Source organism: Pelodiscus sinensis, chromosome 19 (genome assembly GCF_049634645.1).
Source record: "Pelodiscus sinensis isolate JC-2024 chromosome 19, ASM4963464v1, whole genome shotgun sequence".
NCBI classification, from domain to species: Eukaryota; Metazoa; Chordata; order Testudines; family Trionychidae; genus Pelodiscus; species Pelodiscus sinensis.
Genome location: NC_134729.1, coordinates 13,717,608 through 13,745,259, shown reverse-complemented (window position 1 = coordinate 13,745,259; position 27,652 = coordinate 13,717,608). Strand labels below are relative to the sequence as shown.

Genomic DNA, 27,652 nt, shown 5'->3' with positions numbered 1-27,652 from the left:
ACGCTAGATACACAAGCTGTGAAAATCCTGCCACTGGTAAATGCAGCTCTGACGACATGTGTGGGGTCCAGGGCTTTCTGCCAGGGGGTGCGAATCAGGTTCCACGTGGGCAGGCAACACAGATGCCAAACAGAAGTCACCCACCCTCCATGCTGGGATCACAGAGCAAAATGGCCCCAAGGCCTGATGGGCCCCCCAGCCTGGTTAACCATGGTCAGGTCCTTTACACAGGGCTCTCTCAGGGTGGGGGGAATCAACCTGCCTGGCCCCCTCTCATCCAGCACGGGCAGCCAGCCCCAATTCTCACCCCCCCACAGCTGCAGGGCCCCAGCACACCCTCCCCCCACCTCTCCCATCCAGCAAGGGCAGCCTGCCCCCATTCTCCTCCCCCCAACTGCAGGGCCCCAGCACACCCTCCCCCCACTTCCATGCAGCTGGATCGTTTTGCGGGGGTGTGTGGGGCGGGGACAGGTGTCTTCTGTCACTGCAAGCCCGACTCAAGAGACTGCACCTGCCTCCAGGACATGCCTCTTAGCTGCCTCTCCAGGCCCTTCCAACAGAACCCTCCTCTTGCCGGGTACAGGCCCCTGCTGCCACGCGCAGCTCCCTCCGGGAAGTCTCGCCAGCTGTTTCAGGGCACACACGGCCATTAACTTCCCCCCTCCCGCACTGGCTAGATTCCTGTGTTTCTAAGGGAATTTCGAGCCAGTTACCCAGCCATTTAAATGGCTCCTGTTTACACTCCCACCCCCATCCCCATCCAAGGGCAGTTGCACAAGCTGGTGTTTTGTCAGCCTGCCCCAGGGTCACCCCACAGCCCAGCAGGGGCAAAGGTCACAAAGGGATATAAAGGCCAAGACTGAGGGGGGAGGGGAAGAGGTCCAGGCAGCAGCCCCCCCCCCCCCCATGAATCCGTCTCCTCCCACAGCAGCACCTGGGCCCTACAGTAATCAAAGGATTGAGCCTAGGGAGGGGTTAGGAGCCCATGTGGGCATTGAGGTTGGCCAGCCTGGATAAGCCCCCTCAACTTAAGCCAGGCCTTTTCAAAACCACCCATTTCCCACGTTCCTGACAAACCCGGAGAGCCACAACTGGGCCAGTTTCACAAATGGTCTTTATTTCATTAACAAAAAAATAACGACAGCGGAGGAAACCCCAGCCCAGCCCAGCCCAGCCTGCAGTTCCCCCCCAATAAAAAAAGAACTAGAGAAATAACTTACAAACATTCAAGACATGTGGGTAACACACTTGGTGAGGGCAGGATTGTTTTCACCCCTTTGCCAGTTTCCTGGGCAGACAGCTAGGAAACTGGGGAACCCAAGAATTATTTGTTAACACGTACATGTAAAAGCATCGACAATCGACCGCCAGTTCTCAGTGGTTTACAATGGGATTGGAACATGGAATAGTTTCTCCTTTGAAATTCTTGGGGGGCATGCGGTCAGTCTTAGACACCCTCTTTTTTCTGTCCTCAGCAATTCAGACCAAGTTTAAGACTCACATTTTATGCGGGGCCGTTCAACCACCACTCCAGAGAACAGGCCAACTCCCTTTGCCTTTCGCCCAGACTGAAAGAGAAATAAAAACCTTCCAGCCTCTGTGACTTCTCTCATTTTCATTTGTCTTGGAGTTTTTAAGAGCCAGCCAGCCCTGACTCAGTTCCTCTTTATGGGGCTGAATGAGTCAGGCTGACACCCACTCCCCCCCCCCCTTGAAAAACCAGCTCCACGTACACACACAACATCTAAAGGTGGCCGAACAGGAAATTCCCCGCTGCCCTGCTACACCCAGCGTGATGCAATGGCTGGTCATATGAGCTGTGTCAGAACTTGTCAGACTGGTTGGAAGTGGGGGGGGGGGGGGGGGGGGTCGTCTCAGAGCTTTTCCTCGGATAAAGAATAAAGGCGGGGGGGGGGGGGTGAAGCACTTTCGAGAAAAGCGTGAACCCCTGAGGAAGGAAACGGGCCTCCCACGACCCCCCCCCGGGCTGGCGAAACCCGCCTGGATCCAGGAGCTCTGGCCTGGAGTATTTCTCGGCTCCGGCTCGGGTTGAAACCCGCCAGCTCGCCCCTCCCCTCCGGCTGCCCCCAGGACCCAGAGCAAGAAGCAGGCCCACGTCTCAAGTTACCGAAGCCCAGCCCGGCCCCCCCAGAGCGCGGGGCGGCAAATAGCACCAGTCAGCCCAAGGCTCGCCCTCCCGGCAGGCCCCCAGTCCCCCCGCACACAAAGCGGAGGCGGCGGCGTCTCTCGCCCCGCTGCGGCCCGGCCCTTTGTCTCGCCTCCCCCCGGTCCCAGCCGGGTGGGGAGGGCAGCGGGCGGGGGAGGGGAGGGGAGAGTCCGATCTTTCTTCCGCCGTCCTCCAGCCTCCTCCTCGCGTGTCTCTCCCGGCCGGCTCCTCGCCCCCTCCTCCTCCAGGGAGAGGGGCTGCGCCCCCCAGCTCCCGCCAGGAGCCGGGCGCGCCGCGGGGCAGCTTCCCGCAGCCACGAGTCCCCCCAAGCGGCGGGGCAGCGGTTTCAAAAGGCCACCACGGCTCGCACCAGGATGTTCAGTACCGCGCCGTCCCCCGGCCGGCAGCCCGGCGTGGGGGGATCGGGGCCCTTGGCCGGGCCGCTCCGCAGTCTGCCGGCGAACTGGTGCTGCAGGACCTTGGCCAGGCTGGGGAAGGGGCCGTCCTGGCCCTGGGGCTGCCGCTCGCCCTCCGCCTCCTCCTCCAGCCGCGCCTTCTTGCTGGGCGCCAGCCCGGCCTCGGCCGCCCCCGGCTTGTCCAGGCTGCTGCTCCGCCGCTTCCTGCTGCCTTTGCCCGCGCCGGGCAACGAGACGCCCCGCGCCGGCCGCTTCCCCGGGGAGGCGGGCGCCAGGGCCGGCTCCCCGCCGCTCTCCTGCGTCTCCATGGGCTCCGTCGCGCCGGGGGCGGCGGCACAGTCCGCGGGGGCCGCCCGCTCCTCCGGCGGGGGTTGGCCGGGGTCGGCCGACTGCTCCGGCGTGCAGGGCGCCTCGCCTCCTGCCTCCGCCTCCTCCAGCTTGGCCGAGAGGTAGAGCTCCCGGGCGCTGCGCATGACGAGCGACAGCTGCAGGCTGCGGTGCAGGCGGAGGCCGCCGCGCTGCAGGCGGGAGTGGTAGAGCTTCCACACCGACATGGTCATGATGCGCTGCGCCTCCTTCTGCGCCTCCATGCCGCGCGCAGGATCGGGCCCTGCCGGAGCTGGGGGGAGGGGCTGCGCCCGGGTCTGCCCACCCCCGCGCCCACCGGGCGAAGCTGCTGCTGCTGCTGCTGCTGCTGCGGCGCCGCCGCCTTCGCTCGCGACTCTCCGCTCCTCCGCCTCCGACCAGCCGCCCGGACTAAGCCCAGCCGCGCCCCGCTCCGCGGCTTTTATACCCCTGCTGATCTCAGCGCCCGGGCCGCCCCCGCCCACTCCCTCAGCCGCATCCGGCCGGTGCAACGCGCCGCCACCCCCAGCCGCCGTGGGGGGAGGGGCGGAAATGCCAGGGCGTGGGGGAGGGGGAGGAAGCCGAAGGGACCCTGCCGGGCAGCCGCTGGCCAAAGCAACCAGGCAGCCGGAGCGCGGGGGGAGGGGGGAGGGACATCCCCAAACTTTGCGCTTCATTGTGCGCGTCCAGCGTGGAGCCCGGGGCTGGTTTGCACGCGCAGCGCCGCGGCCGGAGGGAGCCCCCCCCCCGACGCCAAATGGCCGGGCAGGGCAATCGATGCAGCGGCTCGTGCCCCCTGCGGGTGGGGGCGCGCCCCCGCCTCCAGTGCAGCGCCTCGTGCACGCGCAATGCGACCCACCCCGGCAGCCCCGGGGCCACCCGCGTGGGCAGGGCCGCGCGGCCGGGTCTGCGGGCAATGCCCTGAAATGCGCACGAGGCCAAGCTCTTCGGCGCAACGCAAGCAAGGCGAGCAACGTTGTTGTGTCTGTTACAAGGAGCGAGACCGGCTCTCTGTTTACTGCAGCCTGCCAAATAAATCTCTCCCTGCGTCCAACGCAGCCACACAGCCGCAATAAAACCGCCCTGCGCGGTGGCTGGAATGCAGCTCCAAGGCAAAGGCAAACCCCGTTGTGTGTGTGTAGATAAACAGCGCAATCTGTGTTTAAATCCACGGACTGGAGCAACCGCCCCATTGGCGTGGTGGCTGCAAAACGTGTGTCTGCACAAGGCTCTCTAGCATCTGGTTTCATGCAAATAAACAAACCTTACTACAGCGGATCCCAAATCGGAGCCAGAACTCTTTGTGAATGAAACCGTACTCCTGTGGCGTGCGCCCGATGCGAGCTGCCGTACGGCTCGGCTCGTTACACCCCGCTCCGACTGGCAGACTGCGTGGAGGCCGGCACAGCCCCGCCAACATCGGCTGCGTGTGTGAAACCCGGGGGGGCGAAGCGGTCTGTCCGCAGCTGGATCCCACCCCGGAGGTGGCCCCGTCCAGGCCAGGGCGCGTTAAGCTTCCTGCAGCTGGGGGGGGGGGCATTTTCTGGGTTGTTACAAGTCACCCCCTGGGCACCCCCCGTGGCAATGCAATGGAGCCCAGCTCCTCCGCTGAGGGCCATGTTCTCCCCGAGGCCAACAGTGACACCTTCCCAGCCCGCATGCTTTGCATGGATGCACCGCAACGGGCCTTGCAAGACACCTCCCCTGGCCGGGGGTCAGTGCGGGGGCGGGGGGGGGGGCTTCAGCTAGTTAAAGTTAAGCCCCCGGGCCCCGCCACCCAGAGGATACTCGCTCAGCCAACAGGCCCTTTCCCCCCGCGGGCTCTTTAAGAGGAAGGAAGAAGAGGCGGAGGCTCCGCCCCACTGTTGAGGTCACCCCAGCCTTCCCTGGTTACCGTTTCCATGACTATATTTGGGGCCCATGACGACAGGGGGCGGGCCGCGAATGCGGCGCGCACCAACGTTCCAACCCGGGTTGCGATTGTAGCGCCGCTCGCTTCCTCTTTCCGTATAAGGGCAAGGGCTGGAAGGCCCCATTGCGGGCTATGGGGAGCCTCCTTCCGGGATCCTACCAGGAAAAACCCATCTGCCCGCGCTGCAAATCCCTCCCCCGCAGCCTGCCTCCGCGCACCGCACGTGGGATGCGCCCATCCCCCAGCCAGGCGCCCCAGCAACCCGCCGCTTGCCTGTTACCCCAATCTCCCCCCAGCCAGACCCCGCCTGCCTGTCCCCTCAATCTCTAACTGCCCCTCCTGCCCCTCACCCCCACAACCCCCAATCTCCGCCCAGCCAGTCTCCGCCTGTCTGCCCCCTCTAACTCTCCCCAACTCCCCCTCCTGCCCCTCACCCCCACAGCTCCCTGTGTCCCCCCAGCCAGACCCCACCTGCCTGTCCCCTCAATCTCTAACAACTCCCCCTCCTGCCTCTCACACCCCCAGTCCTTGATCTCCCCCCAGCCACTGCCTGATTGTACCCTCAATCTCTCCCTAAAAACTCCCCTACCTGCCTCTCACCCCCCCGTCTCCAATCGCATCCCAGCCAGCCAGCCAGCCCCCACCTATCAGTCACCCCCAGTCTCCCTCAGTCACCCCTACCTCCCTGTCACCCCCAGCCCTCCCCCATTTACCACCTGTCATCCTAACACCCACACAAACTCTCCACCACCTATCACCCTAAGTACATGACAACCCCTTCAGTCTGACTTGACACAACCAATCCCTTCCCCACATACAACACATCCACCCACAACATCCCCCCGACCCAAGAAGACACAACCTGACTACACACATCCCCATACAGCCCATTTCTCCCACCCACTCACAACTCCCCAACACTACCTAACTTACTCACCATCTGGCTCTACACTTCCACCCCTAACCTCCCCTAACACATCTCCGAGAACTCTCCCCACAACTTGACCAAATACCTGACTGCACACATACCACGTGCGACTCTTCCCACAAGCTACCTATACACCTCACAGGATGCCTGTCCATACCCTCCCCCCAATCTGATTACCAGCATATCACCCCATGCCCCCCCATTGCCTCACCACTCTGCCTGTACACAATCTAGCTGTACACAGCTCACACACATGCCACAAGTCCCCCCACACTCTGACAGGCAACCCCCCTCCTCACAGCAACCCTTGTGGCTCCCCTCAACAAATCGCGCATCCCACAACCTCAGGGCACGCAGCCCCCTCCCCGCTATTGCTCCCAGCCTGCTAGTCTCAAGCGCTGCCTGTCACCCCTCAAAGGCCGGGATCCTGGAGCCGCCTGGGGGCCGGGCTCCCATGGCGTCTGCAGCCAAGAGTCCCGGGAAATCCGGGGGGGGGGGGGCACCAGCAGGGACTAGTCCCACTGGCTGGGCTGGAATGAAATGAACATGGGGGAGAGGAGTCAGACCTCCTGGGTTCAGTGCTCAGCTCTTGGGGGGGGGGGGGGAGCGTAATGGTTGGGGGCGGGGCCGGACGGACTCCTAGGTTCTAGCCCTTGTTGTGGGGGCAGGGAGTGGAGCCTAGTGGCTAGAGTGGGGGAGGGGGAAGTCAGGACTCCTGGGTTCCAGTGCCAGCCCCCCGGCTGGGGTAAGTGGGGGGCCCGGACTCCTGGCTTCAATTTCTCTGCGCGGAGCGGGTCGGGGCCGGGAATTAGGGATCAGCGCAGCCCCCGCCCCGCGGAGGCTGAGAAGGGGGGAGCCGCCACCTCCCCCCCAAGTCCGGGCAGGCCCGCCCCGCCCTCAGCAAAGGCGGCGGCCGCAGCTTCGGGAGGGCAGGGCCAGCGCCGGTCACATGGCGGGGCGCGGCGGGGAGCGGAGCCGGAGCAGGAGCGGGGCCGGGGCAGCATGGCCCTGGAGGACCCGTTCGCTGCCGTGCGGGGGTGAGTTGGCCGCGGCCCGCGCAGGATCGTGCCCCTAGAATATGGGCGGGGAAGCCTCCCCCCCCGGGGAAATCCCCCCCGGGAAACCCCCCCGCCCTCGTGCCCCCCCCCCCGTCCTGGAGAAACCTCCCCGTCCCGCCCTCTCTCCCCCCCCCCGTCCCGCCCCTAAACAGACCCTGCCCCGTCCCGTCTCTCCGCCCCCCGGAAGAAACCTCCTCCCGTCTCCCGCGCCGCTGGACAACCCCCTCCCACCGGCCGCCCCACTTCCTCGCGCCTGGAGAACTCCCCTCCCCCCTCCCCCGCAGAGACCCTTCTCCTATCCCCGTGCCCCACCAGGATCCTCCCCACCCACCCTGTGCAGGAGAGACCCCCTTCCCAGTCCTCGCTGGGAGGGTGCCAGGGCTGCTGGGGGGTCCTGCCTAGTGCGAGATGCAGCCACCTCTGGGGTGGGGACTGAAGAGTAGCGGGGCAAGACCTGGCAGCACCAGGCCACCTTCCTGGGGATCCCTGCCCTGCTCCTCGCTCGCCCCCTCCTCAGCCCCCCTCTCTTTGCCCCCAGGGAAGTGCAGAAGGCTGTGAACACGGCCCAGGGGCTCTACCAGCGCTGGTGCGAGCTGCTGCAGGAGACCCATGTCGTCAGCTCCGAGGAGTTCGACTGGACCACCAACGAGCTGCGCAACAACCTGCGCAGCATCCAGTGGGACCTGGAGGATCTGGAGGAGACCATTGATATCCTTCTGGGGACCAGTTCCCCCGCAGGAGCGCCCCAGTGCCAGCGCCCCGCCCCGCTCCTCGCAGCACCCCCTGCAGCCAGCGCCCTGCCCCGTTCCTCGCAGCACCCCATGCTGGCAGAGTCCGGGAGCACCCCCTGCAGCCAGCGCCCTGCCCCGCTCCTCGCAGCACCCCATGCTGGCAGAGTCTGGGAGCACCCCCTGCAGCCAGCTCCCTGCCCCGCTCCTCGCAGCACCCCCTGCCGCCAGCGCCCTGCCCCGCTCCTCACAGCACCCCATGCTGGCAGAGTCCGGGAGCACCCCCTGCAGCCAGCACCCTGCCCTGCTCCTCGCAGCACCCCATGCTGACAGAGTCTGGGAGCACCCCCTGCAGCCAGCACCCTGCCCCACTCCTCGCAGCACCCCCTGCAGCCAGCTCCCTGCCCTGCTCCTCGCAGCACCCCATGCTGACAGAGTCTGGGAGCACCCCCTGCAGCCACCACCCTGCCCCGCTCCTCGCAGCACCCCATGCTGACAGAGTCCGGGAGCACCCCCTGCAGCCAGCGCCCTGCCCCGCTCCTCGCAGCACCCCCTGCAGCCACCACCCTGCCCCGCTCCTCGCAGCACCCCATGCTGACAGAGTCTGGGAGCACCCCCTGCAGCCACCACCCTGCCCCGCTCCTCGCAGCACCCCATGCTGACAGAGTCCGGGAGCACCCCCTGCAGCCAGCGCCCTGCCCCGCTCCTCGCAGCACCCCATGCCGACAGAGTCCGGGAGCACCCCCTGCAGCCAGCGCCCTGCCCTGTTCCTCTCAGCACCCTCTGCAGCCAGCACCCCATGCTGACAGAGTCTGGGAGCACTCCTCGCAGCCAGCGCCCTGCCCCACTCCTCTCAGCACTCTGCCCTGATCTTTGCAGCACCCCCTGCAGGCAGAGTCTGGAAGCCCCCCTGCAGTCAGCACCCTGCTCAGCTCCTTGCAGCGCCCCCCTCCTGGCAGAGTCCGGGAGCATCCCCAGCCCCAGCACCCTTCCCGGCGCCTTGCAGCCTCCCCTGCAGCCAGCGCTTTGTCCCTACACCCCATGGCAGCCCCTGCTGGGACAGGCCATGGGAATGAAGGGAAATCCAGAGAGCTGTTTCATGTCTGTGGGCTGCTTGGGAACCCCCCCTGCACACACACACCGGCTCCTCTCCAGTGCTCCCCCCTCCCACCCTGGATCTGCACTTGGTCCTTAACGCCGGCGCACGCATTGTGGAGTCAAACCCTCGCAAGTTCAGGATCGAAGCCAGCGAGCTGACGGAGAGACGGGCATTCGTGAGGCAGATGCGGGACTCAGTTAAGGTGGGGGACCCCCCCCCGCCTTGCACCCCCTCTTCCCTTTGTGTTTGAGTCACAGGGCTGCCCCCTACTGGAGGAATGAAGACCTCTTCTGAGAGCGTGAGGTTCTACTCCCCTCTAGTGGGGCACACCAGCTAATGCAGTAGAGGGACCCCAATAGCTCAGAGGAGGAGAAACTGAGTCAGGGCCATGATTTGCAGCAGGTTGTTCTGAAATGTGTGTGTTGGAGAGAGCAGTGGGCTAGGAGTCAGGGCTCCTGCATTCTGTCCTTGGCTCTGAGATGGGTGGGGGGCCTAGTGGTTAAGGCAGGGGAAACCCAGGTCACTTGGGCTCTGTTCCTGCTCTTGCTGGCTGACTGTGGGGAAGTCCCTGTATGTGAGGCTGACAGAAAGGGGGACCCCCATCGAAATGCTCTGAGTTGCTCTCCCAAACCTCTGTGCTTCCCCCCTGCACCCACCAAAAGTCCTCTGACCTCAGATCAAGCTTGTGTTTTAACCATTTCCTTCCCTCCCTCGCAGGAGATGCAGGATCACGTATCCAGCCCGTCAGCCCTGGCCTTCGCCCAGCGGAAGAGCAGAGAGGTATCTGGTCCCATCCTCGCGGAGCAGGACCGGCCCTGTAGAAAGTCCCGTAATGCCACTCTCTGTCCTGGAGCTGCTGATGGGGGAGTGGTAGCCCCTGGCAGCCAGGATCCTCCCTCGAGGGGCATAGCGGCAGCCCGGGCATGGTAGGGCAAGCTGCCCATGCTGTCTGTGCATGCCGCAAGATGCCGATCTCTCCCTCCAAGCGGGGGCTAGTGTCTTTGGCTCCCACCCCTCTGGTCATGAGGGCCTGGCTGTGTGGGGGATGGGCTGACTGCAGGAAAACTTGTTTCCAGCTGCGGGGAGGCACGTGGCAGGGAGGTTGCAGAGCCCGTGAGCAATGGTCCCTCGAATCTTCCGCGGGAGGATTGTTTTCCCATCCACGTGTGGAATACATTTTGTTATGTGCACCGCAAGGAAAACCACGCACCTAACTGCGGGCGCTCTGCTCATCGGCTGGGTGGCATTAGAATCTCTCTGGAACAGCCGCACAAGCACCTGGCCTCCAGGAAACCTGGGCCACGAGCCAGAGCGGGGCCGGTGCCCCGTGTCCCATTCCCCACCTTTTGTGCCCGCCAGGCCTGTGCTGTGGGGATGATCGGTGCTAGTCCCCCCAGAAGGAATGGGCCCCGTGTCCCATTGTTTGCTCCCCTGAGCCGGCCAGTCCCCGTCTCCCCCTTCTTCCCCCTACGCCCCAGCGGTGGGTTGCCTCCTCCTCGCTGGTTCTCCAGGATGCTCAGGGCTTTGCTCTCTCCCTGCAGGTGCTGATGGGGGGTGAGGCCAGCCAGAAGTGCCCCCCGGCGCAGTCTGGCCAGCTGCGGGAGGAGCTGGTGTCAACCAATTCCCGCTATATTGAGGAGCAGCAGCTGCATCAGCAGGTGGGGGGTCCTTGGAGGCCACAGGCAGGGGCTGGAGCACTAAGGGGGGGGGGGCGCAGAGATATGCCCTGCTGCATCCCGAGTCACCCAGATCTGGAAGGACACCCCCCTCCCCCTCCTGTGCCAGGAATGGAACCCAGGACGACATACGCTGCTCTTTTGTGAAACCAGAGTGAAACTGACGTCGCCCCCCTGAAGTGGAGAGGTGGGGGAGGGAGGGTCTAGGAGCAGGATCTGGCTACAAGTCAGACCTGTATCTCCCCCTCCCCCACCCTCTGGATCAGACTCACAGGCCCATTTAACCTGGTATCCCGTCTCCAGCACTGGCTGCTCCAGAGGAGCATTTCTCCCGCTGCCTCAATCAGCTGTGGTGGAGAGTGGGGCTGGGGCCTGACATCCAACCACCCCGTCCGACAGCTGGATCTAAAATTAGCCAAGCTGGCCCCTCCCATGCCTTCCCTGCAGCAGGGAGTTCCACAGCCCCATGCTACAGGCTGCAAACTTTGAAGTGGTGGGGGCAGCAATTCCTCCTTCCCCCGCCATTCTGGTTCTGATCCATTCCCTCCCACACTCTGTTGCATTCCCCTGCAATGACCCTCTGGCTTTTCCAATCTCCCTTCTGCGGCAGCTGATCCTAGAGCAGCAGGACGAGCAGCTGGAGCTGGTGTCGGGCAGCATCCGGGTCTTGAAGCACATGTCGGGTCGGGTCGGGGATGAGCTGGATGATCAGAGCTTGTGAGTGGGGACTGGAATACACCTTCGATAGTACTGGCTTTGATCTGGCCCTAGGGCAGGGGACTGGCTAACTCACAGGGGAGGGAATGGGATATGTCCCCTCTAGGGGGCGCCAGCCCCATGTCTGAAAATCCTTCCCATCTGGCCTGACATGCGAGATGAGTTTGATGGGTCTCAGCCCAGTGCTTAGGGGGATGGCAGGTGCTCGGAGAAGCCCCACCAACCTGGGAGAGCGGGGGGAATGAGACAGGCCCCTCCTGCCACCTTGGCAAGGGACTGGATCCCCCCACACCAGGCGTCAGGCAGGCAGCAGACACGGGGTTCTCCCTGCATGACCGCAGCCCTTGGGGGGAAGTGCTGCCCCCCGAGATGACAGCTTGTCCCCTGGCCCGGCAGGATGCTGGAAGAGTTTGCCCAGGAGATGGAGAACAGCCAGTCCCGCATGGATGGTGTACTCAAGAAGATGGCCAAGGTCTCCCACATGACCAGCGGTGAGGCAGACGCTGGGGAGGGGCAGATAGGAGACCTGAGAACCCGAGTCCCCCACCTGTTTCTGGGAAGGGGATGGGGTTAAGGGGCTAGTGCAGGGAGGGGTTGAGCATCACGACTCCTGGGTTCTACCCCAGCTCTGGGAGGGAAGTAGCATCTACTGGTTAGAGTCAAATGGAGGAGAGTCAGGACTCCTGGGTTCTATTCCCCGCCTTGTGAGAGTTTTGGGGCAAGTCCCGTCCTCTGCCTCAGTTTCCCTTCTGTAAAAAGCAAGAGTGTAGATGTGGAGGGGGGTTTCTTAATGTGCCCCAAGCAGCCAGAGGTCCTTAGTGTCGGGGGTGTAAGCCAACCCCCTCCTGCTCACAAGAGTCCCAGCCTCCCACTCACTGCCTCTCCTCCTCTGCTTCCTCCTCTCCAGACCGGCGCCAGTGGTGTGCGATCTGCATTCTGCTCATTGTCCTCATTGTGGTGCTTGTCCTCCTCTTCACTCTGTAATCGCCTGGCCGGGACTGCCACGGGATCAGGAGAGGCACCCACCCGCCTGATCAGCTCCTCCTCCCCTCCCCGTCCCCCGCTCCATCACTGCTTGGCGAGCCACCCAGGAGCGGCCCTGCTGAAGTGCAGGTGCCTTGCTCTCACTTGTGGTAAAGAACAGGCACCTCCAGGTACCAGGGGAGATTCCTGCTGGGAATCAGGTTCAGGTACCAGCCTTTGCTTCTGCATCAGGAGCTTGCAGTCTTGCGCAGGGTTGGAGGCGCCCACAGCCTCTAGGGGGCAGCAGAAATGTGCTGGAAGGGGGGCACTTCTGATCTTGCCCCAGATCTGGGGAAGGGAGGGAAGCCAGTGAATTGGTACCCTCCAACCCAGTCTGTGCCACCAGGGGGCACTGTCTACCACACCAGCTCCCTGCTGCCGCTAGAATAACTCTTAGTGGTGTGGGAGGCAGACGGAGCTGTTGGTACCCTCCTGGGCTAGGCTGGCACCTCAGGGCGTGGGCACTGGGTGCCGTGCGGGTTCAGGGCTCCCCCCTTAAAGCCCAGCTGCACTCTGCCTCCTGTCCCTTTCCTCACTTTTGTATGAAAAGTCCAAATTCACTCAGGTGGAGTTTCATGGGAAGGATTTTCTGTTAAAGGCATTGAGGGCGCTGTTTGCTGGATTTTTGCTGCTTTCTGGGGGAGGAAGAGACCTGAGGGTAAGGGCTGTGAAGTCCCCATGGTGCTTGGTGCTGTACACACAACCAGGATGGTTCCTGCTTTGTAGCAAGGAGAGGCTGCAGTGCATCATGGGAGATGTAGTCTGGCCAGAGAGTTTGGCCCACAGAGGAAAATGGGGTTGGGAGGGGCTCCTAGTTGCAACTCCCATGATGCAGTCCAGTGACTCTGCTCCAGGAAGAGAGCCCTGTGCATTATGGGAGATGTAGTCAGGAGGAAAGAGGCACAAAGGGCCTCCAACTACAGCTCCCATGGGACGTGGCTGTATAGTCTTGCAACCGAGCCGGACCCTGAATGTCTAATATAAAAAAAAAGCAAATTAATATTTTTTTAAGAAAACCTTTAAACAGCTGCGCAATAAAGCAGCAAAACTGAGGACTTGGAGCCCAGTTTTGTAGAGGTGGCTGGTTCATGTTGGTGCCTCCGTGCTCGGGGATGCTGCTTGTTCACTGTGGCTCGAAGGGCTCTGAAAAGACTTCTAAGAACAGCTCAGCGCTTGCGTCCGACTCTGGGGCCAGGCCCCAGCTGGTGTAGACTGCGCTGTGGCATTGGGAGCCACAGGTCTGCCCTGATATACACCTGCAGAGGCTGTAACTGGGCCTCCCGGGTTAGAACGGATCAGAGTCTGCCCAGAGTGGTGCGTCTACCACCGGCGTGTGGCGCTGCTGCGCGTGTGACTCCAAACAGCTCCTTGCCCGTTACACCAGCCGAGAAGCTGGCTCCTGCCCTTTGCATCCGGCTCTGAGACGACAGCAGAGCGGGGAGAGAATGCGGCAGCTCCCTGTCGCGAGCCTACGGCCGTTGGCACTGAGGCCTGTAGGACAGGCAGGCACAAGGAAAGCTCCCCGGGTGCGCAAGGAGTAAGTAGCTGGATGCGGGCCCAGCGCTTGTCGTTGTGGTACCCTGAGGTGTTCTGGGTGTCCCTGGGGCACACACAGACCCGCTGCAGCCCGGGCCGGAGGCCGGCTGGCTAAACAAACGTGAATGCAGGGGGCGTTGAGGTGGAAACAGCTGCTAATGCTGCTCAGGCTCCTGCCCGACGGTACAAAGACTGGACGTTTACGTGACCCCCAGCGGATCGGAAGCCACAGCGGATCAACTTACCATGCTGCTGGTTGGTACTGTAATAATAAACAAGCATCTCGGCCCCGCTCTACACTAGCACTTTATTTCAAAGTCGACCCCCTTAGGTCGAGTTTACAAGCGGCGCGTCCACACGGCCAAGCCCGTTTTTTCCAAATCTGTGCCGCTGCTTTTCCTGAGGAATAACGCTACTTCCGAAACAGTTCTTTCGAACTAGGGGCAGTGTGGACGCGCTGGTGCCGCCATTTCGAAATAACGACTCCCCAGAGACACTCCAACTAATTCCTCCCCAGCGCTTCCTGGGGCGCTAAGTCTGAGGGGACGCGTCCACATTAACGGACCTGGCCTCGGACTGATTTCGAGGCTTCCCTGTAGCGTGGACACCCTAGTTCAACCGTGGCTGGCTCACGAGCCGCATGCGGCTCTTCCCCCCCAAAAATGCAGCTCGCGAAGCTGCTCCTGTGCCCCCCCCATAGCCCCCGCCCCGTGCTCACTGGGTTGGCGATTCAAAATGACGCCTAAGATGGCAGCCGTCAACAGGAACCTGATATGGCCAAAAAGTCTAAGCTTGCTTGCTCCTTAAAGGGGCAGCTTCTTTTTTTGTTTGACAATTCTGGTGCGGCTCTTCGCATTTTTTCTGCCGCTGTTTCGGCTCTTTGGTAAGTGGGTTGGCCACCCCTGCACTAATTCGATTTTGTTGCATTTTAAGTCGAATTTACTAATTGTGAAAATGTTTCCTAGTGTAGACATGGCCTAGGGGCTCCAGCAGGGGCCGCCCTTAGCTCTGTCGCCCCCTGCAGGGTGCAGAGGGAGCTGCAGGGGGCCTCTCCGGAGGATGTCGCTTGTGTATCCAGTCAACGCGCTGCGTCAGAGGGGCCATGCCTGCCGGCATCCGTGCTGCCACTTGCGGATGGAGTAGGGGCGGCGAGGGGGGGGGGGTGGAAAATCGCCCAGTAGCCCTGCCCCAAAGCCCAGTGTGGCTTTTTGCTGGGGTGTCCGCGGAGCTAAAGAAACCGTTGCCAAGAGCAAGGGTTTGCTGGTCTCCGCTCTCGTGTGCCACGCGGGGCAGCGTTTTAAAATTCCCATAGAAACGGGGGGTGGTTTGCGGGAAGTCAAGGCCTGAGCTTAGTGGATGAGGCTCCCCCCCAGCCAGGGCGGGAGGGGCCAGGGCTGCACAGGATCCCTGCTCAGCCATCGCAGCGGTTGGTGCTCGGGACCCAGCCGGGGACGGCTGGGCGCTCTGACGCTCTAGCCAAGCGAGGTCCCCAGGTGGGGACACAGGGCTGGGCTCTATGGGCACAGGTGTGTCCCCCCGCTGGGATCCTGTGCCCAGGCCTGGTGTCTGTGCGGCCCAGAGGCTGGGGCTGGTTGGGCGAGGGGGGTGCCGAGGCAGAGCTGCGCCACGGGAAGGACTCAGACTTCAGGAAACCTGCCTGGGGCGGCCCCAGCTTAGGGACGACGTGAGGGGCTCACACGTGCCCCTTGCTGGCAGGACGGGAGCTGCCTCTGGGCTTGATTCATGCAGGCCCGGGGATTAGAACACCCCCCAGATTGCCCGACAAGTCGCTCGGTCCAGCCCCTTCCTGGCTCTGAAGCTGCCAAGCAGCCCCCGGGCAGAACCCTCCCGCTGCAGGGCACAGAAAAACCCCTTCTTCCTCCGAACGGCGACACGGGTCACCTGGGCTGGGCGATTCTTCCTGGAGATGGTGGCCCCCTTGCTAGGCGGTCTGATTGCTGGGCAGCTGGGGAGGGGCATCCCTATAAGTTCACCTCCCCCACACCAGCTAGTCTTCTAGCAGGGCTGAGAGCAGTTTGGTCACTGACCAGCCCAGAAAGGGCAGACCGAGGGGGGTTCCGCCGGGGTCAGTTCGAGGACTGAGTCTGTTCGAATCTTCAACCATTTCCATATCGGCACAGAGAGGACGCTTATTAAGTTTGCGGATGGTACCAAGCGGGGAGGGGTTGCGAGGACTTTGGAGGATGGGTCAGAATTCAGAAGGATCTGGACAAACTGGAGAAATGGTCGGAGGTCAACAGGACGAAGTTTGAGGACAAATGCAAAGTGCTCCACTTAGGGAGAAACAATCCGTGTCACGCACACAGAACGGGAAGCGACTGTCTAGGATGGAGCCCTGCAGAAAGGGATCTGGGGTCAGGGTGAACCACAAGCTTAATATGAGTCAACAGTGTAAAGCTGTTGCAAAAAAGCAAACGTGATTCTGGGCTGCATTAACAGGTGTGTTGTGAGCAAGACACGAAAAGTCATTCTCCCGCTCTACTCTGTGCTGGTTAGACCTCAGCTGGATTAGTGTGTCCAGTTCTGGGTACCACATTGCAGGAAAGATGTGGAGAAATTGGAGATGGCCCAGAGAAGAGCAACAAAAAAGATGAAAAGGCTAGAAAACATGAGCTGTGAAGGGAGACTGAAAGAATTGGTCTTGTTTAGTCTGGAAAAGAGAAGATTGAGAGGGGACATGAGAGCAGCTTTCAAGCATCTAAAAGGGTGTTACAAGGAGGGGGAGAAAAATTGTTCTCCTCAGCATCCGATGATAGGACAAGAAGCAATGGGCTTAAATTGGAACAAAGGAGATTTAGGTTGGACATTAGGGAAAACTTCCTGTCTGGGTGGTGAAACACTGGAATAAGTTGCCTACAGAGGTTGTGGAATCTCCATCCCTGGAGAGATTTAAGAGCAGGTTGAACAGACGCCTGTTAGGGATGGTCTAGACTCTAAGAGAGTGCTTGGTCCTGCCATGAGGGCAGGGGCTGGACTGGATGCCCTTAAGATCCCTTCTGGTTCTAGGATTCCTATGGGGAGCAGCCAGCCCAGGGCATGTGATCTGATCCCAGAGGACGGGTCAGTCCAGCAGCCCGAGGGCCAAAAGGTGAAGCTGGCTCCATGCAGACGGGAAATCAGGTGCCAGGTTCTCGAACCGGGAGGGTATTAGCCACAGGAACAACTTGCCCAGTTGAGTCTCACCAGCTCATAGTGTAGCTAGGAACTGATTCAGGCTAGTCCCTTGGCCTGTGTAGAGTGGGCGATCGACCCATCTGCGAGAGCTTCTGACCTCAGAATCGACAGCCCAAGTCTTCCAACCCGCAGTCCTGGGACACATCTGCAAATTCGCTATGGCTCCCAGTGCAGCAACTGCTGAATTCCCCCATGACTATGGCAACCGAAATAGCCTCTATATTAGATGGGGAAACTGAGGCGCAGAACCGGCAGTGACTTGGTCAAGCAACCCAACCCAGATCTCTCGCATGCCTCAAACATGAATCTCCCCCTCCCCCCCCGGCAAATGCCTGGAAGGGAAATTAAGGAAGGAACATAACCAGCCGGGGATGCAAATTTGTTACAAACCTTTTTATTAACATTTCTGAATTCCTCTTTTTCTTTTTTAAATCTTTACAGTAGTTAATGTGCAATTGTCGATACTCTCAGGTCACAGGAATGAGGGAGTCACAAAAATTTCTTGGCACTTATAACACAGAACATATACTGGCATTACTGAGGGGGGCTGGACAGGGTCAGAGTAACAGCAGGGGGCGCTGGGGAGCAAAGAGTGAGTTGCATTCATTTTTTAAACTTTTTTTTTGTTTTCCTCTCTGTAAGTACGTTATGAGGGGGAGGCAGAGACGGAGGGGGAGAGGGAGGGAAATGCTTGGTATTATAGAAGCTACTTGCATCAACTGAAAGCACTTGGAAGGCGTCCATGCTGTATCTGAACAATCAGGAGTTAGTGCTTTAAAGTGTAAAGTACGGAGTTTTTTAAATCCTTTTTTCCCCTCAGTTCATTCTTTTTTTTTTTCCTTCTTTAATTGGAAAAGAAATTAAACTGACGACGATGGGAAAGGAAGGGAAACCGACCAACCAAACAGAAAAGCAGGGGCCACGTCCCAACTCAAACACGTAACCTGAAGTCCAGGTTGGAAAGAAAAATCATAAACCAGCCTGGGAATAAATCCGCCAGCCCAGAAAAGAAATTTCCATTGCCGGGGGGGGGGGGGGGGGAGGCTTCCTGATTGAGCCTGGCGCAGTTAATTTGGGGGGGGGGGGGGCTAGCACACTGGGGCATGGCTGGAGGACTGCAGGGCTATCCCATTGCCAGCATGGCTCTATGGAACGGGGGCTCCGTTGGATCAGGACAGGTGAGTACGCTGGGGTGCAGGGGCACCTGGGGCAGCCGGCACACTGCATAAGGCACAGCCCCCTCCCCCATCTCAGATTCCTGAGTTAGTGTCAATGTCGCTGGGGCATTAGGAGCATGCTGAACGGGGCATACTGGGGTGTGGACCCCCTCAGCCCTCCCTTGCTAGCCGCAGAAAGTGAGACCTACTCTGTGCTGGGGTCAATCCGGAGCCACTCCGCTGAGCTCATGGCAATCCGGAGCCACTCCGCTGAGCTCTTGGCAATCCGGAGCCACTCCGCTGAGCTCTTGGCAATCCGGAGCCACTCCGCTGAGCTCTTGGCAATCCGGAGCCACTCCGCTGAGCTCATGGCAATCCGGAGCCACTCCGCTGAGCTCATGGCAATCCGGAGCCACTCCGCTGAGCTCATGGCAATCCGGAGCCACTCCGCTGAGCTCATGGCAATCCGGAGCCACTCCGCTGAGCTCTTGGCAATCCGGAGCCACTCCGCTGAGCTCTTGGCAATCCGGAGCCACTCCGCTGAGCTCTTGGCAATCCGGAGCCACTCCGCTGAGCTCTTGGCAATCCGGAGCCACTCCGCTGAGCTCATGGCAATCCGGAGTCACTCCATTACAACCAAAGCATCAGACGCAGGCTGGTGCTGGCATACCCCAGCTCAGCTCAACGGAGCTGCAGCAACCCCCTTCCCCTGCATTATACACGGAAGCCCCGTGAAGGGCTACCCTGGGAATTAAGCACCTAACGCCATGGACCTGGGACTGGCATTTCTTTTCCCTCTTGCAATATTCAATCACATTAAAAAAGGGAGGGGAAGGGGCGCGGAGGGGGAGTAACCAGCAGCATCAGCCTCCATATGGCGCAGCTACCATCTCCCCAGGCCCACAGTTTCCGTCCGGCGGCTGCTCAGCCGCCCACCTGCCCAGGAAGTTCTGCTCTGACTCCCAGGCCCCTTTGTGCTGCAGGGGGATCTGAAAGAGCCCCGGGGGCGGGAGGCTTTCCCAGGCGGTGGAATGGCCCAGCCCCCAGGCGTAGGGGGCAGAGCGGGGCGTGGATGCAGCCTCTGCGGGATTCTGCTCTGGGACGCGGCGCCCAGTCGCCAGCGAGGAGTCCGGGCCGATCCCTGCTCCCGCTGCAGCCGTTCCACCATGCCTGTCCCGCCCGAGCCTCCCCTCCGACCCTTGCGCCGTCCACCAGGGGGCTCACGCCTAAAGACACCCCCATTTCAATACTGAGGCAGACAGCAACAGCGCCACCAAGTGGCCAAGCTGGGGAATAGCAGCATTCAAACCCCTCTCTCCTCCCACCCTGGCGGTGCAGCTCCCCGATCGGGCTGTGGGTCCGCACTGGCTCAAGGCGGTTCCAGCCCTGTGGCTGGGCCAGACTGATCCCCAGGCTCAGAGGGGGGTCTGGCCCTAGTGTCCGAGCTGGGGGGCATTAGTTGGGAAGGACCCTGGGTCCCTGGCAAGAAGCAGAGACTGGTTCACGGTGCTGACACCCCCTGCCCGGACACAGAGCCTGATGCTGCAGGGAGAGGGGCCCCGACCCACACAGCCATCAGCCTCACCTCTGCATGTCCCCTCCGCACCCAGAGCCCTGGGCCGAGATCCCGGCTCGGTTCTAGTGCAACAACAGGAATCGGGGGACCCCAGAAGCCCCCCCGTCACCCCAGGGGATCTCCGGGGATCAGGTGTTATCAAAGGACTTTCCCTCCTGCCCTGCAAACCTCCAGATCTGGCGGCTTTTCTCTGACCCTCCCCACCCTACTGGTCCTGCCGCATCCTCACTGCAGAGGCTGCCAGCTTGCACTTCGCATGCCCGGTGGTCGCCAGGCTGGGTCAGTATTCTCCCCAGACCTGGGAAGAAAATCCCGATCTGGCGTGATGGCCACACTAGGCCCATAAGAAGCGATCTGCAGCTTTCCCTGGCCCCCAGCCCCCTTGTGCTATTCACGGGACGGCTCCCTTTCTGCTGGCGGGGAGCGGATCCAAGCGGCGAACAGACCCGGCCCGGGGAAGTTGCTGCCCCAACAGACTGAGCGTTACGTGTCTCGCTGGCCCCACAGGTCTCTTGCCCACGGCCCTGGCAGAACAGAGCCATCCACCAGACTGCGCTAGCCCCCCCCCCCCCCCCCCGAGTCCAGCAAGTCGGATCCCGTCTAGTTCACTGGGGGAGGGGGCATTTATCTCCTGGGCCAAGGAATCTGTCCCAGTGTAAATGAACGAAACCTTCCAAATGGCAGCGAGGCGCCGCAGGTAAGGCACTTGGCAAAGTCAGGAGAGCTGGGTTCTGAGCGGCTGTGTGGGCTAATGGTTAGCACGGGGGGGAAGCCAGGATTCCTGGGCTCGCTCCCTGGCTTTTCCTCTGGGTCTTGGAGCAAGACTCCTGGGTGCACCTGTCACACCGGCAGGGTCCTGCCCCGCCCTGCCCCTCGCCCCGGGAGCCGGAGCTGCGGGAAGGCTCCGGAGAAGCGTGTCCTGACAGCATCACCCTTCGGGACTCCACCCAGCCAGAATGCAGGGCCCGAGGCCGAACGTGGGCCGGGGAGAGAGGCCGGGGGTCGCACGCGCTCCTTAGCCCAGCTGGATTCCCCCCGCCTCCCGTTCTACTCCTGATCCGACAGCCCCAGTGAGGCACCAGAGGGGAGTTCACGGCGGCGGCAGAGGCTGGCAAAGTCTACCCCTGCCACGCCGGTGCCCGATCCGCAGCCCCCTGCCCTCGCACTCGAGCCCACCAGCAGGACCACGGCTTGTGTGTCACATCAGCTACACGGGCCTGGGCTGGCACCCTGGGGCATCAAACCGGACACCCCAGGGGCTAAAACCAAGAGCTGCTACAGCTCCCAGCTAGGCCCTGCCATGCTGCCAGGCAGAACAGCCCAGCGGGAGGGCTGGGACACGCAGCCCTGGAGCAACAGGCAGCTGCAGGAAACGCCCGTCACCAGGAGCTCGCCCCCTGCTGGACGAAGGCAGCCCAAGGACACTGCCCCCCCCCAAAACGGTTTTTGTTTAAAAAGCCGTAATCCTCCCACTTAACGGGCTTTTTACCCCAGCTCCACGCGCTGCGTTTTCTAGACGATTTTAATCGCTTTGGCAAGCCGGGTCTTTTGGGCTGGGTTCCAAGATGCGAAGCTTGTCAAACATTCGCAGCTTCCCGCTCCCGCCTCACAGTGAAACTGGCTGGAGAACAGAAACCGTACAGGGACCGACTCTCCAGTGACAGAGGGCTGGGGCGATTGGGCACAGCCGGACCATCACCTTTCTGCCCCTACAAACAAGCAGCAAGGGGCTTAAATTGCAGCAAGGGAGGTTCAGGTTGCACATTAGGAAAAACGTCCTGTCCGGGTGGTGAAACACTGGAATAAATTCCCTGGGGGGTTGTGGAATCTCCATCACTGGAGAGATTGAAGAGCAGGATGGACAGACGCATTCTACGGCTGGGACAGGCATTTTAAAATCCCTCGGTGGCTCTAAGAACAACAGCTAAAGACCCTGCAGAAGCACGTTGTAACAAACGTGTCCCCTGCCCGGCCTTCAGCACTGCAGGATTAGAACTCAGATCGGCCGGGACCATCGCCCGCTGTGCTACGGGCGCCTGGCCCGACAGCGATGCCTTTTGTCCCACACGGGAGCGGGTCAGATTTCAACCCAGGGCTGCAGCCGCGAGCATGTTACAATTAGAGGCCACCCCTTCCCATCCAGGTTTCCAGAACACGCTTCTCTGTACCCCCTGGCTTCTGGGTGCTGAGCCGAGCACGCAGAATCAGGACCCTAACAGCGCAATCAAGTGACATTACAGTCCAATCACCCCCCCCCCATCATTTTGTTTAATCGAGGGGAGGGGGGAGAATAAAATCAGCAAAAAGACGCACCCGGATTTCTTCCCCATACACCACATTGAAAAAACACACGTTAAAAACAAAGGAGCAATTAAAAAAGGGCTATTTCAATGAACTAACACCCCACACTCCTCTTTGCTTGCTAGTACGTGACCACGATGCAAAACCTCCCCCAACGTCTTTGCTTTTCATTTCTCCAAGAGCCAAACTAACGGATGAGGCGGATCTAAGTGTCCGGGTGGATCAAAGTTACCTCCCCCCTGCCCCCGGGAGCCAGGCAGTCGAGCTACCAAACTGCGATGAAACAGAGTCGGGAGGGACAGGAGGCGGCAGGGGAGAGATGAGGGACGTTTGGTCCAAATTTGGAGCTCTGTCCCGAGTTCAAATTGCGTCCCCATGTGGTGCTTGGTTCCACTGTGAAGCCGTTCGCGGTGATTTTGACAGGCTTTCCTGGCCCTGGTCTCAGCACCTCACAGGAGCAGGGTCCAAGGGCAGCGTCCTACTCCTCAGCTGCTGGCCGTGGTCTGGTGCAATGCCAGTCATGCCAGGATAACGCACAAGGGGGAGGAACCGAGCCCACCTGGAAGAGGGCTGTTCTTAAAAGCACCCTCGGCTCGTGAGAGCTGACAGACTCCAGTGGCGCCGCGGCCAATTCATCCCAGAGAAGGGGTTAGCCCCTGCAGATCTGCCTCCCCGAGGTGAATTCACACCGGCACGTGTCTTTTTTGTCAGCTTCAAGGCTGCATGTGATGCATCGATCCGGAGCCGGCCCGCTGACCGGGGGTGAACGTTCCATCTTCTGCGTGGAAGTTTGTATTCAAATGGATTGTACTTGGCTGCTGCACCCTTCCAAAGGCTGTTAAAAACACGTACCCTAGAAATATTCCTGGGGGAGGGCCTCTCAAACCCAACACAGCTGGTGGCTTCATTTTTTTTTTTTAAGCGGATTTAATCTCTTACAATTTTCGTAGGCAGACACTTTCCAAAACTGGCTCATTTCTCCCTCCTCCCCCACCACTTTTCACCGAGAAGATGAAACATTCCAAGCGAAGGGGGAAAACTTTTACTTTTAAAAAAACACCAACTGCCAAAACCCTCACCAAACCGGACAGTGTCTTTCCTGGGCGCACGCACGAGAGGGAAATGGGTCTCTGCGTACAAGTCCTGGCGGCTCAGAGCTGGCGAACAGCTGTAAGATCTACCCATGGATGGCACCGTGTTAATTCGCCTCGTGCCGGTACGAGCAGGAAGCGCTGGGGAACGACAAGCCTGATACAAACGGCAGCTGTCAGGGCGCAATTGCTACGCTGTCCTGGAGGGGTTTGACAGCCGCACACAGAAAGCACCAAATTAGGGACCATTGGGCAGGAAACCATAGAAATGTGGGGCTGGAAGGGACTTCGAGAGGTTGCCATATAGACAGGACCACAAACGTAGACCAGCCCCAACAGCGGTTTGCCCAGCCTGGCCTTAACCCCCCGCGATCACCGAGAGAAGGGGTCCTCTTCACATAGCCAATCCGCCCCCTTTTCCCCAGGCTCCCCATGCCGAGCTTTTAACCTTTTCCATGCCCTTCTCTGGCCTCTCTCCAAGGGATCCACCGACAGCATGGGCACCCGGAGCAGCCAGAGGCCCGGCCAGTGCCGAGCAGAGCGCGCCAATTACTTCCCCCATCTGACACTGCCCCCCCTTGTGAGCACCCCCCAGAACGAGGCTTTCTAGAGGCTGCGGCAGCCAAGTTATCGCCCCCAGATCCTTCCCAGGTCCTGCCCAGCGCTTCCCCATGTTGATTTCCCCTTCTCGAGGGAAGTTCCCTGCTCTCGTCTTTACTGAGCTGCATCTTCGGGGCTTCCCACCCGTTCTCTCGTTCATCCAAGTCCTTTGGAACGCGACTCCCGCCCCTCCCAGCGCCTGGCACCCCCCCAGCGTGGGCATCTGCACGGCTCACAAGCCCGCTCCATCCTCCGAGTCATTCATGAAAATTCCGAGCCCCACGCCTGACCCCCCGTGGGACACCGCACAAGACTTCCCCTCCCCTCCCAATTCTATAGCTCCAAGTCCTCTTTGAGTCTTTCAGCCAGTTCGCTGCCCATCTTGTACTGATGTCCTCTGGCCCACGCGTCCCTCGGTGGCTGATGAGAAAGTCACAGGGGGCTGTGTCAAAAGCTGCCTCAAATCACAACTCCTGCACCCGCTCCATCCGGGGGCCAGTCCCCTTTGCTCAATGGGGCGTGATTTGCTCTTGACCAAGCCATGCTGGCTATTCCTTAGCACCATGTTCTCCTCTTGGGCCCGCCACACGGGCTGTCGTATTAGCAGTACCGCCGTATTTCCGGAGCTCAGAGTCAGGCTGACGGTGCCGTGATCACCCGGGGTCTCTTTGCTTCCTTCTTTAAAGATCAGCATGTTTGCCCTTCTTTGCTCCTCCAGGTCCTAACACCCCCGCCTGGGGGAACGCCCACCAACGGCTCATCTATTTGCTGGTCGATCAACACTGGAGTACGCAGCCACAGACCAACGCACAGATGCAGCTCGTATCGACAAAGTCCTCCTGCCGGCTGGCGAGGTCCCCTCCCTGAACGCCGCTAGCTACGTGCCTACACCATCCTGTGCCAGGAGACGGATTTCTTCCCACTCCCGGACAACACAGCTGGGCCGGCAACACTTCGACGAAGCCCCACCCACAGAAGTTGCCCCGGTTTAAGGGCAATGGGTTTAGCTGGGTGCAGACGCTCTTACGTAGCTTTCAAAGCGGTTTAGTACGTGGCTGTAACTTCAGCAGCATTAGCCACGTTTAAAGTCGTGTAGGCACGTCCACATGCACGGATGTTGGATCTGGTTTAACTCCATCGGTACGAACACCACACCCTTCCCTACAGCAATCCGAGCATGGGTGTAGGATAGGTGTGAGAGAGGGGGAGCACTGCTGGTGGTGCCTTCATGGCAGCCAGGGGCTGGTTTTCCACGTCACAGGCTTCCCATTCAGATGCTGCTTCCCGAGCCACATGGTGCAGCTGTGACTGCACTCCAGGCGAGCAACGCGAGGGGGAAGCAAATTGCAATCAATAGAGGACGATCCTCCAACCCTTTCCCTCAAGCCCCCTCGGCAGCCAACGCTGAGCCGTCTGACCCAGGCCATCCTCCTTCTCGTGCCTCTTAGTTCCCACCCCTACACCTTCACCCGCGCCACTTCCTGCACACACAGTCCGGTCCTGAACCCTCCAATCGGGCGCAAACTCCCCGGGACAGGCTGACAAGGGCTTTGAGTTTCTTTCTACCCATCCCCTCTCCCCATCCGCCGTCACACGCACAAACTGATCTGACTGTACAGCAGCTAGCGAGGCTGCCCGCATGGCATTGTGCTTCCATCCTTCACCAGGAGCGGCCGGTCGCCCGTCTGAAACGCTCCTGTTCTGGTCCCCACGCTCTGAAATGCAGCTGATTTTTTACATTAATTTTAAATGTTTTTTAAAAAACTCTCCCCAGTCCCCATAACATAATTACGGGGAAAGTTTTATTGGCTCCAAGAAACACTCACTCCTAAGGTGGGGCATTGCGTTAAAAAGAAAACAGAAGGCTGCAAAAAAAAATTTTCTTCTAAGAGGGATAAGAAAGATTTCATGTCAGTATTTTAATTCCCAGTTTGGGAGCAGGGGGAGGGGAAGTGCAGTTGTTTGGTTTTGTTAATTTAAAAAGTGTTCCCAGATGCAGTAACCATGATGGCAACAAAAACAACAATTCTTAGCAGCTTGTCCAAGGGAAGTATCACTAAACCCATTTCACAGATGGGGAAACCGAGGCACAAAAAGGGGAGGCAAGTTGCTTAAGGCCATGTGGTAAGTCAGTAACAGAGCTAAAAACAAGCACACAGGAGTCCTGACTCTGCCCCCAGGATAACCACTAGACCTCACTCCCCTCGCAGAGCTGGCAATAGAACCCCAGAGTCCTTGACTGTAAAGCAGCACAGAAGTGAAACTGACTAGAAAGAGAAGGTGAAATTAACCAGACTAATTTCAAGAAAATATACAGCCTCAATCAGTTGCAGGAATGGAAACTAGGCCAAGCACTTAACGAGAAGCATATGAGTAGGCTAATGAACACACACACCTGCTTGCAGATGCCTCCTGTCTCTGTCTGCAGGATCAGGGTCTATGTTATCAAACACACAAATTGGGATCGTGCCATTAACCAGAAAGGATTCAAACATATTTCTCTCCCCACTCCCCCAACAATGCCCCTTGCTATTTCAAAAACCAACGTGGAATTACATAGCACATTCAGGGTCTCCTCTATGCTGGATTTTGGTTTTACATCAGTGTAGCTACAAAATGATCAGCGTCAATGCCAAAAAAAATAGACCCGCCCCCCTCCAGAAAACAGAACCCACTCAGCCTAAGCCAGGACGTTTTGTTTCTGAGCATTTTAAACGGTATTTGTAACATAAAACTGAAGGTCATTTCTGAACAAAATGTTATTAGGAAAATCGAACTCGTTGGAAAATGTCAAAACAAAACGTTTCAGGGGTGGGGTTTTGGCCAAAAGAGTTCAGTGAAACTGCCCCGTTTTGCATTGGCATATCCGCCTTTTTCACCTGACAGCAACCTCAGCTAACATTTTGCACCCAGCTCTGTGGCTGATCTCCGATTTCACGCTAGTGTAACACGACACCCCTTGTCCAGGGAATGAATCTCAGACTAGTGGCAATAAAAGCCAAAGCCGCTCCGGTTGGAGCTAAAAGATGTGGCCCATCAGCTCATGAGGAGATTCAAACTTTCACATGCGGCCTGGCCCCTCGAGGGAGGCAAAGCAACCGGGAATGAGGCCGACTCTGCCCAGGGTTCGAATCCCCATAGTGTCACTGGCTGCTCCGCTAGGATTTTACACTCTGACGTTGGAAGGGGGAAGAAGAGAAAGAAAAAATCCAGTGTAGACGCAATGTGGAAAGACATCACAGCCGGAAGCGATGCTGTCACTTGCTTTAAAAAAAAAAAAAAAAAACAAACAACCCACTCAGAGCAGCACGCTGTCCCACCCTTATTCGCCACCGCAGCCCGTGCGTGGACGAACGAAGCCAACAGGACTTCAACACATCAGCTTAATAAGGGCAAAGGGCCATTTTGACCGACTTCAAGAGGAGCTTAAAAACAGGGGCTTAAAGTTAAGCGCATGCGCAGGTGCTGGCTAGACAGGGTGCTTTCTACAAAGAAACGTGGGTCTCTATTTGCCAGTGAAATCACGTGGTCACGCTTGGTACAGCGGCGCCCTTCGGAAGCGGTTGGCAAACAGTTCATGGCTCCTTGGGCGAATGGTTAATCAGTTATCAGGGCTGGTTATCAAATCCAAGGGGCCGACGGGAAGTGGAGACCCAGCCACGCCACCCGTTCCACGCCCGGTTTGATATGCTCGCAACAATCAAGCCACCTTTTCTTAACCCTTTGCAAGCCGGGGGGAACCGAACCCTCATCGAAAGCGTCACCAATTACTGATCAAGATATTTAAAGAGATATCGTTAAAAGCGCGGCTCCTGCACATGGCAAAGAGGAGGAAGAGGGGGAGGGGGATTTCCCAAGTCAACTCATAAGGCTATCAAAGAAAACATCCCCGCTCAGTGAGAAGAGCGGGAGATTGAAACAGCTCCCGCCACGGACCCCTCCCCCGCCTCTCTCATTACCCACAGTGCATTAGGAACCGAGGAGGATTTTTTTTTTTTTAAAGATACGGTGCAACATATTTCCCCCCCGGCAAACCAACAAAAAAATTAAAATCAAATCAAGGTGGGACGCTAAAAATAATCAACGTAAGAAATGAAAATAAAATAAATCAGTGACTGGAAAGGGCG

At 59.5% G+C, this 27,652-nt stretch overlaps 2 protein-coding genes across 3 annotated transcripts; one reads left to right on the top strand and one right to left on the bottom strand.

Moving 5' to 3' along the window:
• Positions 1-1,096: 1,096 nt before the first annotated feature.
• On the bottom strand, positions 1,097-3,365 carry IER2 (immediate early response 2). The gene has a single exon (XM_075902446.1). The coding sequence runs from the start codon at positions 3,171-3,173 to the stop codon at positions 2,514-2,516; it is 660 nt and encodes a 219-aa protein (XP_075758561.1). The 5' UTR covers positions 3,174-3,365; the 3' UTR covers positions 1,097-2,513.
• Positions 3,366-6,467: 3,102 nt separating this feature from the next.
• Positions 6,468-13,893, top strand: STX10 (syntaxin 10). Of its 2 annotated transcripts, XM_075902444.1 has the most exons (8): positions 6,477-6,805; positions 7,365-7,534; positions 8,761-8,855; positions 9,371-9,433; positions 10,195-10,311; positions 10,940-11,046; positions 11,443-11,537; positions 11,954-13,893. In XM_075902444.1, exons 1-8 carry the CDS (start codon positions 6,771-6,773, stop codon positions 12,028-12,030), a joined length of 759 nt encoding a protein of 252 aa, XP_075758559.1. In that variant the 5' UTR covers positions 6,477-6,770; the 3' UTR covers positions 12,031-13,893. The 2 variants fall into 2 exon arrangements, with proteins under 2 accessions (XP_075758560.1, XP_075758559.1); XM_075902445.1 differs by lacking the exon at positions 11,443-11,537 and having other exon boundaries at positions 6,468-6,805.
• Positions 13,894-27,652: the final 13,759 nt, after the last annotated feature.